The 14995-nt window shown below is 37.3% G+C and overlaps 1 protein-coding gene across 18 annotated transcripts in view; it reads left to right on the top strand.

Annotated features, from left to right (window-relative positions):
• ECPAS (Ecm29 proteasome adaptor and scaffold) overlaps positions 1-5880 on the top strand; it is a 95440-nt gene extending 89560 nt beyond the window's left edge. For all 18 annotated transcript variants that reach the window (XM_023628640.2, XM_070251315.1, XM_070251317.1 and 15 more), the window contains 4 exons: positions 61-166; positions 866-954; positions 3880-3951; positions 5594-5880. In XM_023628640.2, coding sequence (XP_023484408.1) covers positions 61-166; positions 866-954; positions 3880-3951; positions 5594-5733 — 407 coding nt within the window. In that variant the 3' untranslated portion in view covers positions 5734-5880. The remainder of the gene's footprint in view (positions 1-60; positions 167-865; positions 955-3879; positions 3952-5593) is intronic.
• The last annotated feature ends 9115 nt before the right edge of the window (positions 5881-14995 follow it).

The following is a 14995-nucleotide window of genomic DNA, read 5'->3' as shown; positions in this document are numbered from 1 at the left end:
CTATCTTTTGCTCCTTCACGCTCTCTTTCCCACTCTGCCCCATTCTCTCTTTTTTTCCAGGTTGTTATCGTCAAGAGCTGTGCAAATTGATGTGTGAACGGCTAAAACTCAGCACGTGGAAAGTGCAGCTAGGAGTCCTACAGTCAATGAATGCCTTTTTTCAGGGGTAATTTGCTTCATGTTCAGTCATTTATTTTGCTCCCCTCCCCTTAGCATTTTATATATAATCAATGGAATTCTTTTAAATTTTAAAACTAAAAGCTAAAGTGATACATGCTGGGTCCACCGGGTGGCGCAGTGGTTAAGTTCGCATGTTCTGCTTCGGCAGCCTTTGGATCCTGGGTGCAGACATGGCACTGCTTGGCAAGCCATGCTATGGTAGGCGTCCCACATATAGAGTGGAGGAAGATGGGCATGGATGTTAGCTCACGGCCAGTCTTCCTTAGCAAAAAGAGGAGGATTGGAAGCAGTTAGCTCACGGCTAATCTTCCTATAAATAAATAAATAAAGTGGTACATGCTGATAGAAATTGTTTGTGCCAGAAAGGTTTTGGAATGTTTCTTTCTTTTCTATTTCTTTTTCTTTTTTGCTGAGGAAGATTTGCCCTGAGCTAACATCTGTTGGCAATCTTGCTCATTTTTCTTGAGGAATACTGTTGATAACATCTGTGCCCATCTTCCTCTGTTTTGTATGTGGGTCGCCACCACATCATGGCTGCCAATGAGTGGTGTAGGTCTGCACCTGGGAACTGAACCTGGGCTGCCGAAATGGAGTGTGGCAAACTTAACCATTAGGCCATGGGGTTGGCCCCCTTAGAATGTTTCTTAATAACCAGCATTTGTATCTTGCTTTCTGATTTGTACAGATTAATGCTTTTGGAAGAGGAACATGCGGATGCTGAGGCTTTGGCTGAAATTCTCCTTGAAACTTGTAAATCAATCACATATTCTTTAGGTGAGTGGGGTAAACTGACGTTGATCAGGAGTCCTAATTTGAAAGCTCAAGGAGCAGAGCCTCACGTATTCCCTATCTTGTGCTGGAACTAAATGTATGGAACAACTACTGAACCATCCTGTTTAATATACTCAGTGTGTACCCCAAACGGGAATATGTTAATCCAGACTGTGTAATTTAGGATTTGAACACCTAGATGAGAAACATCTTTGTGATAAGTAATTTTTTAAGCTTTTCTTTGGAAATAATTTCAAACTTACAAAAACTTGCAGTAATGTTACTGTGCATATAATACCTGTACAGTAGTCCCCCCTTGTTTGTGGGGGTTATGCTTCAAGACCCCCAGTGGGTCCCTGAAACCGTGGCTAATACTGAACACTATATATACCATGTTTTTCCCTATACATACATACCTATGATAAAGTTTAATTCATAAATTAGGCACAGTAAGAGATTAACAACAATAACTAATAATAAAATAGAAGCATTATAACAACATATGGTAATAAAAGTTACCGTAGATCTCAGCGACCTCAGCACACGATTTTTTTTCTTATTAAGTCTAGAACTTTCACCTTTTGTCTTAAAGGAAGCTTTTTATGGCTTCTCTTTGGCGTGTTCGAATTGTCAGCCTCATTACTCTTGCACTTTGGGGCCATTATGAAGTAAAATAAGGGTTACTTAACCACAAGCACTGCAGTGCGGTGATGGTCCATCTGATAACCCACACGGCTACCAAGCGACTAACTGGAGGCAGCATATGCAGCTCGGGTCGCTGGACAAAGGGATGATTCACGTCCCTGGTGAGACAGAGCAGGATGGTGAGAGATTTCATCACTCCACTCAGAACCGTGTGAAATTTAAAACTTGTGTATCGTTTACTTCTGGAATTTTCCAGTAAAAAAAATATTTCCAGACCATGGTTGACCTTGGGTCACTGAAACCACGGAAACCGAAACCACAGATAAGGGGACACTCCTGTGTCTCCTTTGCCCAAAGTCACCTGTTAACATTTCGCTCCATTTACTTTATCATTTGCACCTATATGTACATATTTTTTCCTGACCATTTGAAAGCATGTTGCCTATATCATGCCCCTTTACTCCTAAATTCTTCAGTGTGCATTCTTTTGCATAACCACAGTACAGTTACCAACTTTAGGTAGAAAACTGATCAATATTTTTTAATCAAATTTTTAGCATTCATATTCTAGGTTTTCAGTGGACTCAGTAATGTTCTTTAATGGAGGGAAGGAAAAAAAATTCTATAAAGAATCCAGTCCAGGATCATTTATTGAATTTAGTTGTCATATCTTTTTAGTCTTTAATCTGGAACGCTTCCTCAGCCTTTCTTTGTCTTATATGACATTGACAATTTTGAAGAAAAGCCCCCTCACCCCCCGTTTTTTTTTTTTTTAACTAGAATGTTTCTCATTTGGTGTTTGTCTGATGTTTCCTCATGATAAGATCCAGGTTATCCATTCCCACTTGGGATACTCTGTAAGTGACGTTATGTCCTCTCACATCAACAGGCAGACAGTGTCCGTCTGCCCTCACTGGCGATGTTAATATTGATTACCTGATCAAGGTACTCCTCACTTTGCTCTACTGTATAATTACTATTTTTTCTTTTTTGTGTATGAGGAAGATTGGCCCTGAGCTAACATCTGTGCCAATCTTCCTCTGCTTTATGTGGGATGCTGCCACAGCGTGGCTTGACCAGCAGTGCTACGTCCATGCCCAGGATCCGAACCTGTGAACCCCGGGCCACTGAAGCAGAGCACGTGAACTTAGCCACTACACCACTGGGCTGTCCCCTATAGTTACTAATTTTTACCCCTTATTTCTAATAAGCAGCCTGTGGGAACACACTTTAAGACCATTCAGATAACCTACTCTTCTTCAAAACTGTGTCTGATTAGCAGCCTGGGAGAAGACACTTTAAGACCATGCAGATATACAGCTTTTCTTCAGAATGTCTTCTTTAGACTTAGCGTGCGTTCATGGTTTGTCCCTGGACCAGTTCTCACTGAGATGGTTTTCCACCTCTAGTGCTTCCTCCACCGTAACCATTTGACAGCTGGCATCCTCTCGTGAGCAAGATCCCTCCATCTCCCTCTCTTTTTATTTATCTATTATCGATATTGATTCATGGATTCCCTTTTCCCCAATTGGTTTATAATTATTTTGCTTAATTAATTTGTTGTTCAAAGTGTCCTAGATTTGGCCTGCGGAAGTCCCCTTAGTCTGACTCCTGTGTCCTGTTGACAGGTCACATCATTCTTTTGAGTACTTCTGCACTTAGCATAACAGGATGTTATAAGCTCATCTTGCACCTTCCTTGCCTTGGGTTTGGTTGTGTGGTAATTTTTCCAGTAAACAGCTTCACTGTGAACTAGATGCTGTGTCTAGAGTAGATACCAGTGGAGCATATTTTAGTTGCAGTTCTTGGAGGTAGCATGTTTTCGGATGACGAACTGGCAGCTAAGAGACTAGTCTTTGCAGGGTCCCAGCCAGGTGTCCTTGAGTTGGCCTTAACCCTGGGTTGTGTCATCATCTTTGGGAAAATGAGGAGGTCATGCATAGGTCATTCTTAGGTATCATGTGAAGATGACTGTGTGTTTGAGGTAGTGTCTTTTGAGTTCCCACTTCTAAAATGGGTCCTTTAAATATTGCCATTTGTTGTGGTGATTGGTGTATTTGGTTGACCGTTTTTTTTTTTTTTGTTTAAAGAATATGGACATGTAGTACATTTCAAGTATTTGTTGATAATAAGTAAAGGGAAGCTTACTGAAGAACAGGTGTATCTTTTCCTGAATTTATAACTTCTGAACATCTTTCTTTCAGTACCACTAACTTAATCTGGGCGGTTCTGTTTGTAAGGCATATAAAACAAATAATGTGAACTATATGATTTTCTTCTTAGAAAATAAGACCTACTCATCCGTGAGAACAGAAGCTTTATCTGTGATAGAATTACTGCTTAAAAAACTTGAAGGTGAGTTCTTGATAGTTCTGACAGGAGGACCAGAAAGCCAGGATACTTTATGGCATATTTTTTAGGAATTCTTTTATTTTCTATTTTTGTTTCTAATAAGCATACACTCTTAAATAGTCATGCGTTGCTTAACGACAGGGATGCATTCTGAAAAACGCATCCGGTGATTTCAACGTTGTGAGAACATCATAGTGTACTCACACAAACGTAGATGGTGTAGCTACCACACACGTAGGCTGTATGGTAGTAATCTTATGGGACCACCGTCATTTATGGAGTCTGTTGTTGACTGAAACATTATCTGGCGCATGACTGCACAAGTTAATATATATATACATGCAAGTGGACTATACAAAGCTAAAGCCTTTAAATTTTATTAAATGTTTAAATTGGTACTCTTATTTTATACACTTTTGATATATTAGGGTATCTCAAAATAATAAAGTTTTTGTTTCCCTCATGAATCCTGATTTAATCTTGGTTAATTGCAGCATATGGTTGACAGTGGCATAGTAGAGCTCACCGTATATGTGTAATAAACAGAATGACATGCTGGAAAGTGGAGTTGGGAAAACATGTTAACAATTGTCTACCTGAGTCATCAAATTTGATAGTAATTTTCTTAATCCTTTTTTTTTTCTTGTTTACCTTTTTTAAAACCTTCTTTCTGGGAAGCAGATTTCTTCTAATAATCTGTTATATCAATGATAAAAGAAAACTGCTAGCATTTTTTCCAGTGGTGTATCTGTTACTAGATTTCCAAAGAAGGCCTCTTTTTAAATTTTCTTCTTACTCTTCTTTTTAATTATTTTAACTCCATGGATTAAGAATGGGGAAGATGGAACAGTTTTCTCTAGAGCCTTGTGTATTTTATTTCTACTTCTCTGTCTACCTTTGCTTAACAATTAAAGCACCTCTCTTAGGGCTCCATAAAATAGGCCTTTTAGGCTGAGTAACACTACACATCTCATAATCCCTTTTTTCCTTGTTAAAATAAAATAGCTAGGCACTTAGTGTATCACTGAATTCTTACGGGTTGCCAGATATGTATAAATGTATAAATAGATGAGGAAAATGAGGTTAAATAGTGAAATAACTTGCTTGAAAACACATCACTAGAAAGTGTCAGAACCTCATAAACAAGATTTAAGATCTGATATACTTTGAATTTATAAAATTTTCAGTATGCATATCGTTCTCTGATGCTTCCCTTAAAGAAAGGAGTAATAAAGTGTCGTCTGTTGAAAATGACTTTGCAGTTATGAAATATACAAGATTTTTTTACTGAGCATATCTCATAAAGAGGCTTTTCTGTTGTCGAAATGGCTTTTTTGTTACTGTGTTCCTTGACTTGAAACTTCCTATATCCTCCTTTACTTCAGCACCCCTAGATTCTCTTTGTCCCACCAATATTGGGGGCAGGAGACAAAACTCCCTCATATGCTCTCAGGTTGTCAGTAATTAGGCTCTGAGACAACTATTGAGCCTATGATAATTATATACTGAACTGTTATCAAAGGGTTGCTTTGCATTTATTTTGGGGATAGCATACATGGAGGGAAAATGGAAAGAACAGTTACCGTCTTTTTGCTTGCTTGTTCTATACGGATTCTTTTTTCTTCTTCATTCTTTTTGCATTCAGAATCTAAACAGTGGGAAAGTTTGACATCTGAATGCAGAGTGCTCCTGATTGAGTCTTTAGCAACTATGGAGACAGACAGCAGACCTGAGCTGCAGGAGAAAGCGTCATTACTGAAGAAAACACTTGAAAATCTGGAATAAATTAGAAGGGGAAGAAACAAACAAGTGCCATGTTCATTGGGGGTTGAAATGGTAGTATTCTTTGAAAAACCAAGTGGGGAAAAGTAAAGATAAATCTGTAGCATGCATCATTCCTTGGCTGAAATAAAAAAAAAAAAATGCCTTAAATTTTGTTCCTTATTGGCATTATTTTACTTGATGTTTTTAAAGTATGTGGGCTGAATGAGCTTAATGGAATGTTGGATGTTTGACAGGAGGTTATAGGTGAAACTGACGGAAATAGTCATTAAAAGAATTAAAGCTGTTATTAAAGAAATAGACAAAAGTTGCAGAGCAAACTGGATAAAAATCTTAGAACTGTATCCAAATTAAATAAAGTTATTTCAGGAAGGGACTTGATAAATCACTTCGTTTAACCCCCTGGCTTTCCACCCGAAGAAGTAGGCTGTGAGATGACATAACTTCCTTTTTGAGGCCTGTGCCAAGGCCGGAACCCAGGTGTCTGAATGACCTGCCCAGTATACTTGGTTTTACAACCTGCTGCTGATCGATGCTAACCCTGGCCTGCCCGGGAAACTCCCAAGACGAGGCGCATACAACAGCCCTTGAACCAGAACTGAACTGACCCGTAGTCTAAGCACCACTGGGTTCCTGAAATTGAGAAGCTAAATATTGTCATGTCATTTGTTTGGATGATTAGTTTTGTTTAGATGACTGAGTTTTAGAAAATGATTGTTTAGCATCTTTACAGGTTGAGAGGGAGAATTCGGTCTCCGTGTGCTAATTCCTCCTTTGACAGGCACACGAAGGTAGATTGGGACAAGATTGCTCATTCTGTATCTGTTTGTGGTTGCATATTTTGCAAAACCCAAACCAACAACAAAATTGCAACTGCTTTGGTTTAGATCCTTTACAATCTCAAAACTATGAAGACAACTTAGAATTTTCCACCCACTTTTATGCCAACAGTATGAGTATAGGATAGAAAGGAAAGCATTTTAATTAGCCATTGGGGAATAACATGATACCACTGAAAGTAACTAATTGCAGCTAGGGTTTCTTCCTTTCCTCATACTGCTCATGCCCCTGCCTAAGGGTAAAGAGAAAAACAAGTTAACCGTAAGTGTTGATGGTAAACTGAGAGCTCTCCAACTTACCTTCCAAGCATGACACTGGTTTACACTCAATACTGACTCCTTACTGACGTTAACACCGAGTGGAAACTCCACGTGTATTATTTTTGGTGGTCTCTGTTGACCAATGTATTTCAAATTTTCTGGACTGTGACTCATAGTAAAAATAAGTTTCTAAATTGTGACCCAGAACAGAGAGAGAGAGAGTGTGTGTGTGTGTGTGTGTGTGTGTGTCTCAGAGAGAGAGAATGAACATTAAATCTTTAATTGAAATCTGTTTTGTGAAATAACAACATACTCTTACTATGTGTGATATACTTTAATCCCCACCCCCTGCACCATTTTAAATGTTCTTCAGACCCACTAAATTAATTTCCCGACTCATAATGGATTGCTGTTCATAGTTTGAAAAGCACTGCCACAGGTAGTAAACTGGGCTGCATATGCTATTTTCTGGGGTTGCTTCTGGTTGGAAAAGGGGTTTACAAATGAAAATGTAAGTGTTTATTCCAAAACATCTTCTTAGCTGATGATAACATAATTGTGAGTTTTAGGAGCATCATGAATTTTAAGGAACCTATCATGGTCTTCCACTTGAGAATGGCTTTTGCTTGGGGAAAGATCAACTCTGGATGTTTTTCAGAAAGCTCATGGCCTCAGAGGACTTGGTGTTTTCCGGTTCGATATTTCCCCCTCCACTGAGTGTCTTCTAACTTTCCTTTACTGGGCCAGGGGTACTCTTCCCAGGCAAGAATGCGTGTCGGTCAGGTGTTTTCAGAAAGTAAGAGTCATGGACAGGAATTGTGCTCTTGGCCCATATCAAGTGTTAAAACCTCATCAAATTTTATGCTTTTTAAACTTTTTGTTATTTAATATTAGGAATTTCCCATGGTGCTGAGAGTGGTGCTAAGATACTTGAACCTTAGTGCTATTGACTTAATTTATTTTAGCTTTCTAAGCACATTTCTAATTTAAACATGTAATGCCTTCATCTTGACCAGCCAAGTCGTTTGCACAACCAGCGATGCTAACTCATGGTCTCCCAGTGCAGTTTGTGTTTGGTGTGTACATAGTTATTTAAAAGGGTTAGTAACAGAGTTTGTAATTGTGGAATGTTGATACTGGTGAACAAATGGCAAAAAAAACCTGTGCATGTTTATATCTTCGGCCTTCATTTTCCAAAGCTATCTGGAACAGATTTTTTATTATTTTTTCCCTACGAATATTCAGTGTTACTTGTCATACAAGCAACTGATTAGAGTCTAATTACCAAATTCCTTATTCCTGGAATTAGTGCACTAGATCGTCACAAATTTATTGATACGTGACAAGGAGGTCCCCGAGGTTTGGCAATTGAATGTCAAAACAATGAAAGTAGAATAAAATTGGTGATAAAGACCAGCACTTTCTTTAATTAATGTTTATGTCCAGTTTGCCGTTGCCGGTGTGTCTGCCTATAATTCAGTTTACCTGCATAATAAAACTGATTGCCACCGAGTCTCCATTGCTTTCCCCTTCTATCTTTTCCTTCTGTCTTCACTAACAAGAAAAAGAAAAAAAGATGTGACCTTGTTGGTGTGTGCTCTAGTGCAGCAACTGCACTGTGTGAACACTGCCTGCCCTTTGGAGGGCGTTCCTACCTGCTGCTACCACAATACGGTCGTGCTGCTTGTTAAGGATAGGGCCCCATTTCGACATTGGCGCTCACTGTAATGTACAAACTTGTTAAATCGATGTATATGTAACAGATTTTTGTATTTTATATGCAAAGTCTCGATAGAATTCTCTGCAATATGTACTCAGCTAGCTAAGCATGTGATAGTCTTATTTGAAAGGAAAATCCTACTCATGCCCAGGAAGATCTTAAGTGGTAAATAAAAGCTGCATGACCAGTTCTTTTGAAGTAGTGCATTAATTTTTACTGGTTCTCTAGGAAAATAGTTTGTCTGTCAAGGCATTGACTAGTTATACTTTAAAAACCAAAATAGGCCCTACTGCCTGCCATATCCTGAGCCACCTCCAAGAAGCAGAAATTGTTGGCTGTAGTGTCTGGGAGTTCGAGGCAAAGCAGAAACGAAGGCAAGTCACCTGAACAACTGCTGTCAGATACTTGGAGAGAAGTAATCATTGAAAGACTTGACCTGTAAAAGTAATCCCAGGTGAACACATAGAAACAACAGGCATTTCTGCTTTTGATCAAGATATACATGCATATGGACATAAATTGTCAGGGGTACAGGCACATCCTATACTGGAAACTGCCAAACAAATTTAGGTTGTGGAAGGTAGGCTTGAAGGGGAGAGTTCCTTTTTCTCTAGGAGCAGCCGACAAGCCTAAGCTGTTCCCTCTGCTGTGCTTTTCTTCCTTTTTCCTTTCAAGCAGGTTGCCAATTAATTGTTTGGAATAACAATTGGTTTTTGAGAAGTGGTAAATCATAATGCCACAAAAATTGGAAATAGCCTTTCCCACGATGCTTATTGAAAGTTTTATGTTTTTCTTTACCTTAAGAAATGACATTTCTTTTACATTTAAAGACTATTGATTGTCTTTAAAAAGTATAAAGGACAGTGAGAAAGCAGCTAATAGCTCAAGGACACCTAGTTTTTGTTTGGGTATTCCTGAAGAGAGTATTTTAAAACTAATTTTGGGTATTAGCACTTAAATGTCTAATTCTATTATGCCACTTTTGATTCCAGAACAATCTTCAAATACAAAATTCTTACCATCAATTGAAGCAAATGTTTTCTGAATACTTATTTCAACACTATAAAGATTTCCACTGTTTCTGGTCTCCAAGATTTTCAGTGTGATGAGTATGATCATTCAAATTGTTTCCCTGGATGTGTCATTTTTCTCTGGCTGCTTCCATGATTTTCCTGTTTTTAGATTTAGCCACTTTGACTATGATGTTCCAAGGTGTGCTTTTCTTTATATTTATCCTGTATGAGGTGTGCTTAGATTTTTGAATTTCTAAATTTCTGTGCTTCACCAAATTTGGGATATTTTTGGCCATTATTTCCTCAAAAATTTTGTTTCTGTGCCATTCTCTCCTTCCTCTCTTTCTGGGACTCCAATTACATCTATGTTAGATCATTGATACTATTCTATATGATGGATAGTTATCTATATGATAAATTCTCTGAGGCATTTAAAAAAATCTTCTGTCTTTAAGTTCACTCTTTATCTGCCATGTCCATTCTGATATTAAAGCCCATTCAGTGAATTTTTATTTCATATAGTAGTTTTCAGTTCTCTCATTTCCATTTTGTTCTTTTTTTATATTTCTTCTTTTTCTGCTATTTCCAGTCTTTCATCAAGAACTTTTAACTTTATAAAGCACAGTTATAATAACTGCTTTTAAGTTCTGGTCTGACAGCTACACATCTGGATCATCTATGGGTTTAGTCTCTGTTGATCGCCTTTTTTCCCTCCACCTTTTGCTGGTTCTTCATATATTCAGTATTTTTGGATTTTATCCTGGACTTTCTGAATGTTGTAGGAGACCCTGGGTTCTATTAAATCTATTTATCCAAAGAATTGCTTTTCTTTTAGCAGGCAATTTAACATGGTTAGACTCAAACTGCGAACTGTCTCACCTTTGTTGGGTGGCAGTTCCTATCTCAGTTCAATTCCTTTCTTTCCTGAGCTGAGCTGTTTGCAGCATGCCCTGCACGTGTGTGGTCAGACACTTAGGCAGTTTACGCATAGAATGTGGAGTGAGCCTCTCCACCTTTTTCTTTCCAAAATTTGCCCTTCATTTTCTATCCTGGACTCTGACTCTGCTGGCCAGAAATATAGTGGTTTTCAATGAGAGCTTCAGCTGTTCTGTGCCACGTTTTGGCTATGCTTCACCCTTAGACCAAAGCCATAAATCCAGAGAACTTACCCGGTGTTGCCCCCTTCTGTGTTTTGACTCTTCCAAAGTCTGACTTTGTTGACTCTAGAGCCTGATGAGAATTGTTTTTTTGTATTTTGTCCAGAGTTTATAGTTGTTATATGCAGAAGAGTCAGTCTTTTGCGAAGTTTATAAATATGTAAGACTAAATATACCCTTACCGTATCATCCAGTGATGGCAATCCTTGGTATTTACCCACATGAATGGAAAACTTATGTCCACATGAAAACCTGCACATGGATGTTTATAGCAGCTTTATTCATAATTTCCAAGACTTGGAAGCAACCAAGACATTCTTCAGTAGGTGAATGGATAAATAAACTGGAACATCCAGACAATGGAATATTATTCAGCACTGAAAAGAAAACGAGCTATCAAGCCATGAAAAGATATGGAGGAATCTTAAATGCATATTTCTAAGTTAAAGAAACCGATCTGAAAAGGCTACAAACTGTATGATTCCAACTAGATGACATTCTGGCAAAGGCGAAACTATGGAGACAGTAAAAAGAGCAGTGGTTGCCAGAGAGCGGGGAGGAAAGGACGAATAGGCAGAACATAGCGAATGTTTAGGGCAATGAAAGTACTCTGTGTGGTACTACACTGGTGGATATGTGTCATCGTGCATTTGTCAAAACCCATACAACACCAAAGTGAACCCTCATGTAAACTGGACTCTGGATGATAGTGATGTGTTAGTGCATGTTCATCGATTATAGATGTACCACTCTGGTGCGGGATGTTGATAGTGGGGAGGCTGTGCAAGTTTGGGGGCAGGTGGTGTACGGCAAATCTCTGTATTTTCTGCACAATTTTTCTGTGGACCTAGCACTGCTGTAAAGAATAAAGTCTATTAAAAAATAAATTATTTTTTAAGACAAATCTGTAAAGATTTTATAGGTTTATTTTGGATTACGAAGGTAATAAAAGCATTTTGCACAAATAACAAAACATTTTAAAGAAGAAAATAAAGATCACCTATATTCAACTATCCAAAGATAGTATCTGTTAATAGTTTGATGGATACCATTCTAGGAATAATAATGACATAACTTAATAAAATAATGAAATGTTATTAATTTTTAAGATGAAAGTGATAGACAGTTTTGTGACCTTTTGTACTTAGTATATTATGAAATGTTTATGTTAAATATTGAACTCAACTTTTTTATTATTTCAGAATGCATATAGAGCTGTGCCAGTGCTCTGAATGGATACCTAGATGTTGCTTATTTCATTTTATAAACAAGGCTGTAACACACATCCTTGAACACTCAACTTTGAACATTTGTTCAGTTCTTTCATTTGAATAATTTTTAGAGATGGAATTGTTAGGGTGGAACTTAAGAGTAGTGCATATTCAAGTGTTTTGTTATTAAGTGAAATGTAGCATAAAGAGGTGAGGAATTAATGTCTTTAGCCATTTAATAATCATAGGCATTATTCCTTTTATCTAAATGTACTGGTACACAGGTGGATTTGTGATACTATCTTAAATTGACTAATAGAGCTTTAGGTCATCATTGGCTAAAAAGCTGCAAAACCACTGATTACAAATATCAACCATTTTCTCACTGGAACCCAATCACTCCTCTCTCTTTTTTGTGAGTTCTATGCTCCGTTAAATGGAAGAACTGCTCTTGATATGCTTTCAAGTCTTTGATTTTGATTCCAAATGTTATTATGATGCTTATGATTTACATAATCAAAAAATAATGGTATGTGATCATTGTGAAACTCCAGTCATCAAATGGTAACCACTGCTTTGTGTATATACATATGCAAGATTTTAAAAATTAACGTAAAATTGAATATAAATCAGGTTTTTCTATTTTCGTCCATCTCCTTAACAGTTTCAGAAATAAAGTAGGTAAGATATCAAATAATTGAGCACTAATGCCTTATGAAAGTATTCATATTCCTAACATTTTCCCATTTCCCCCACCTCCCGGCCCCTGGTAACCATCGTTCTACTCTCTGTTTCTATGAATTTGGCTTTTTTAGTTTCCACATATAAGTGGTACCATTCAGTATTTGTCTTTGTCTGTCTGGCTTATTTAACTTAGCATAATACCCTCAAGCTCCACCCATGTTGTCACAAATGGCAGAATTTCCTTCTTTCTCATGGCTGAATAGTATTCCATTGTATGTATACTCCATATCTTCTTTATCCATTCATCTGTTAATGGACACAGGTTGTTTTCATATCTTGGCTATTGAGAATAATGCTGCAATGAACATGAGACGGGATATCTCTTTGAGTTGGTGATTTCACTTTCTTTGGATATGTACCCAGAAGCAAGATTGCTGGATTACATGGTAGTTATACTTTTAATTCCTCAAGGAATCTCCATACAATTTTCCATAGTGGCTGTACCAGCTTACACTCCCACCAAAAGAGCACAAGGGTTCCCTTTCTGAGTGGGATGTTTTATGGTTGATGAAATGTTCTAAAATTGATTGTGCTGATGGTTGCACAACTCTGTGAATACACTAAAAAAAAAACTGATTTGTACATTTTAAATGGATAAATTGTATGATATAGGAATTATATCTTAATAATGCTGTTTAAAAAAAAGACAATCCATGGGAACTAGTTGGGGCACTTTTGAATATTTGTAAGTTATAGATAACAAAAATGTGTCGATTATTTTCTACTTGTTAAAATATGTTCAGAAATTTTGTTTCCTAACAAAAGAAAGCACAGGATACCACTGGACACCCACTGAAGTGGCTAAAATTAAAAAGTGACACAGATGTAGAGTAACAGGAATTCTTATATATTGTTAATGTGATTGCAAAATGATACAGCATCTTTGAGAAACAGTTTGGCATATCATAAGAAGTTAGGCATACGCTTGCAGTGTGACCCAGAAAGTTTGCTCCAGGCATTGACCCAAGACAAATAAAACCTATGTTTGCACAAAGACATGAAGTTGAATATTCATAGCAGAATTATTCATAATAGCTGAAAACTGAAAACAATCTAAGTATCAACTAGTGAATAAACAGGTATGATAGATCTATACAGTGGAATACTACTCGGCAATAAAAAGAAATGGCCAATATAAGCATAAAACATTTTGCTAAGTGACAAGACTGCATATTATATAATTCTACTTATATGAAATTCTAGAAAAGACACAACTATCATGACAAATTGGATCAGTAGTTTCAGGGTCAGTGGAGATAACTGACTACAGAAATGGGCACAAGGGAACTTCTTGGGGTGTTGGGAATATTTTATATCTTGATAACGGTCATAACCCAAATTACGTCTTTACCTTATTTAAAACAGCTCTCCATTGTCCACAGATAAGTTTTACCTACTTCATATGGCATAAAAATTGTTTATGATGTTATTACTGCCTACTCTTGACAATTTATAAGTTTATGCTTCCACCTCACTCTTCTGTCAATCAAATCAACTTTTAGATGCAAGAATGTGCTAAACTAGAAGTTCCGTGTTTAGAAAATAAGGCTTCTTGAGACTTCCTTGTTCACCATTAATTGCAGTGTGTCCTTAGAATCTTTTTTGAGTTATCTGGGGAGAGGCCTCCACGGTCCTTCTACACATTTGAGCTCACATAATTCCATCATGAAATGTACAAAATCTGAGAGCTTTTAGGTCTTCTTTTAATATGTAACTCCCAATGTTAGACTGTAAATTCCTTGATAAAATAACTTTCTCTTTGAATCCCTGGAGAATATTTATTCACGGAATATATCCTGTCTTTTAATTAGTTTCCCCAGGACTTTTAATTCTGAAGATCAGCTCATCAGTTCTGACGCCTGTTTGAACCAACTCCTGTCTAAAGGAAAAAAACCTCTCTAATCCAAAAATCCTTGCCAAGCTCATACTACACAGTCTCCCACAGACATTACCCTTAAATAGTCTGAATTCCTGACCCAGATATACATGGGCTATAAGAAAATGACTGTTTTAAGGCACTAAGTTTTGGTTACTTTGTTATGCAGCAATAGGAAGCTGAAACTCCTGGTAGTAGATACATTTTCCTACCATGTTGGAAAATCACTTAGCACTATATACTAAAGGTGACTTAAGCATGTTCTATCACTTATCGTTTTCACTCCTAAGTACATATGCAAGAGAAATGTGCACACATGTACCAAAAGACACGAACATGCAGGTTTTTAACATTAGTTGAAACAGCCAAAAAGTGGAGACAATTCAAATGTCTAACAATAGAAGGAAGAGTGGATAAAGTGTGTTATAATCATAAAATAGACTC

Source organism: Equus caballus, chromosome 25 (genome assembly GCF_041296265.1).
Source record: "Equus caballus isolate H_3958 breed thoroughbred chromosome 25, TB-T2T, whole genome shotgun sequence".
In the NCBI taxonomy this organism is placed as follows: domain Eukaryota; kingdom Metazoa; phylum Chordata; class Mammalia; order Perissodactyla; family Equidae; genus Equus; species Equus caballus.
This window is presented reverse-complemented; position numbering and strand designations above follow the sequence as displayed.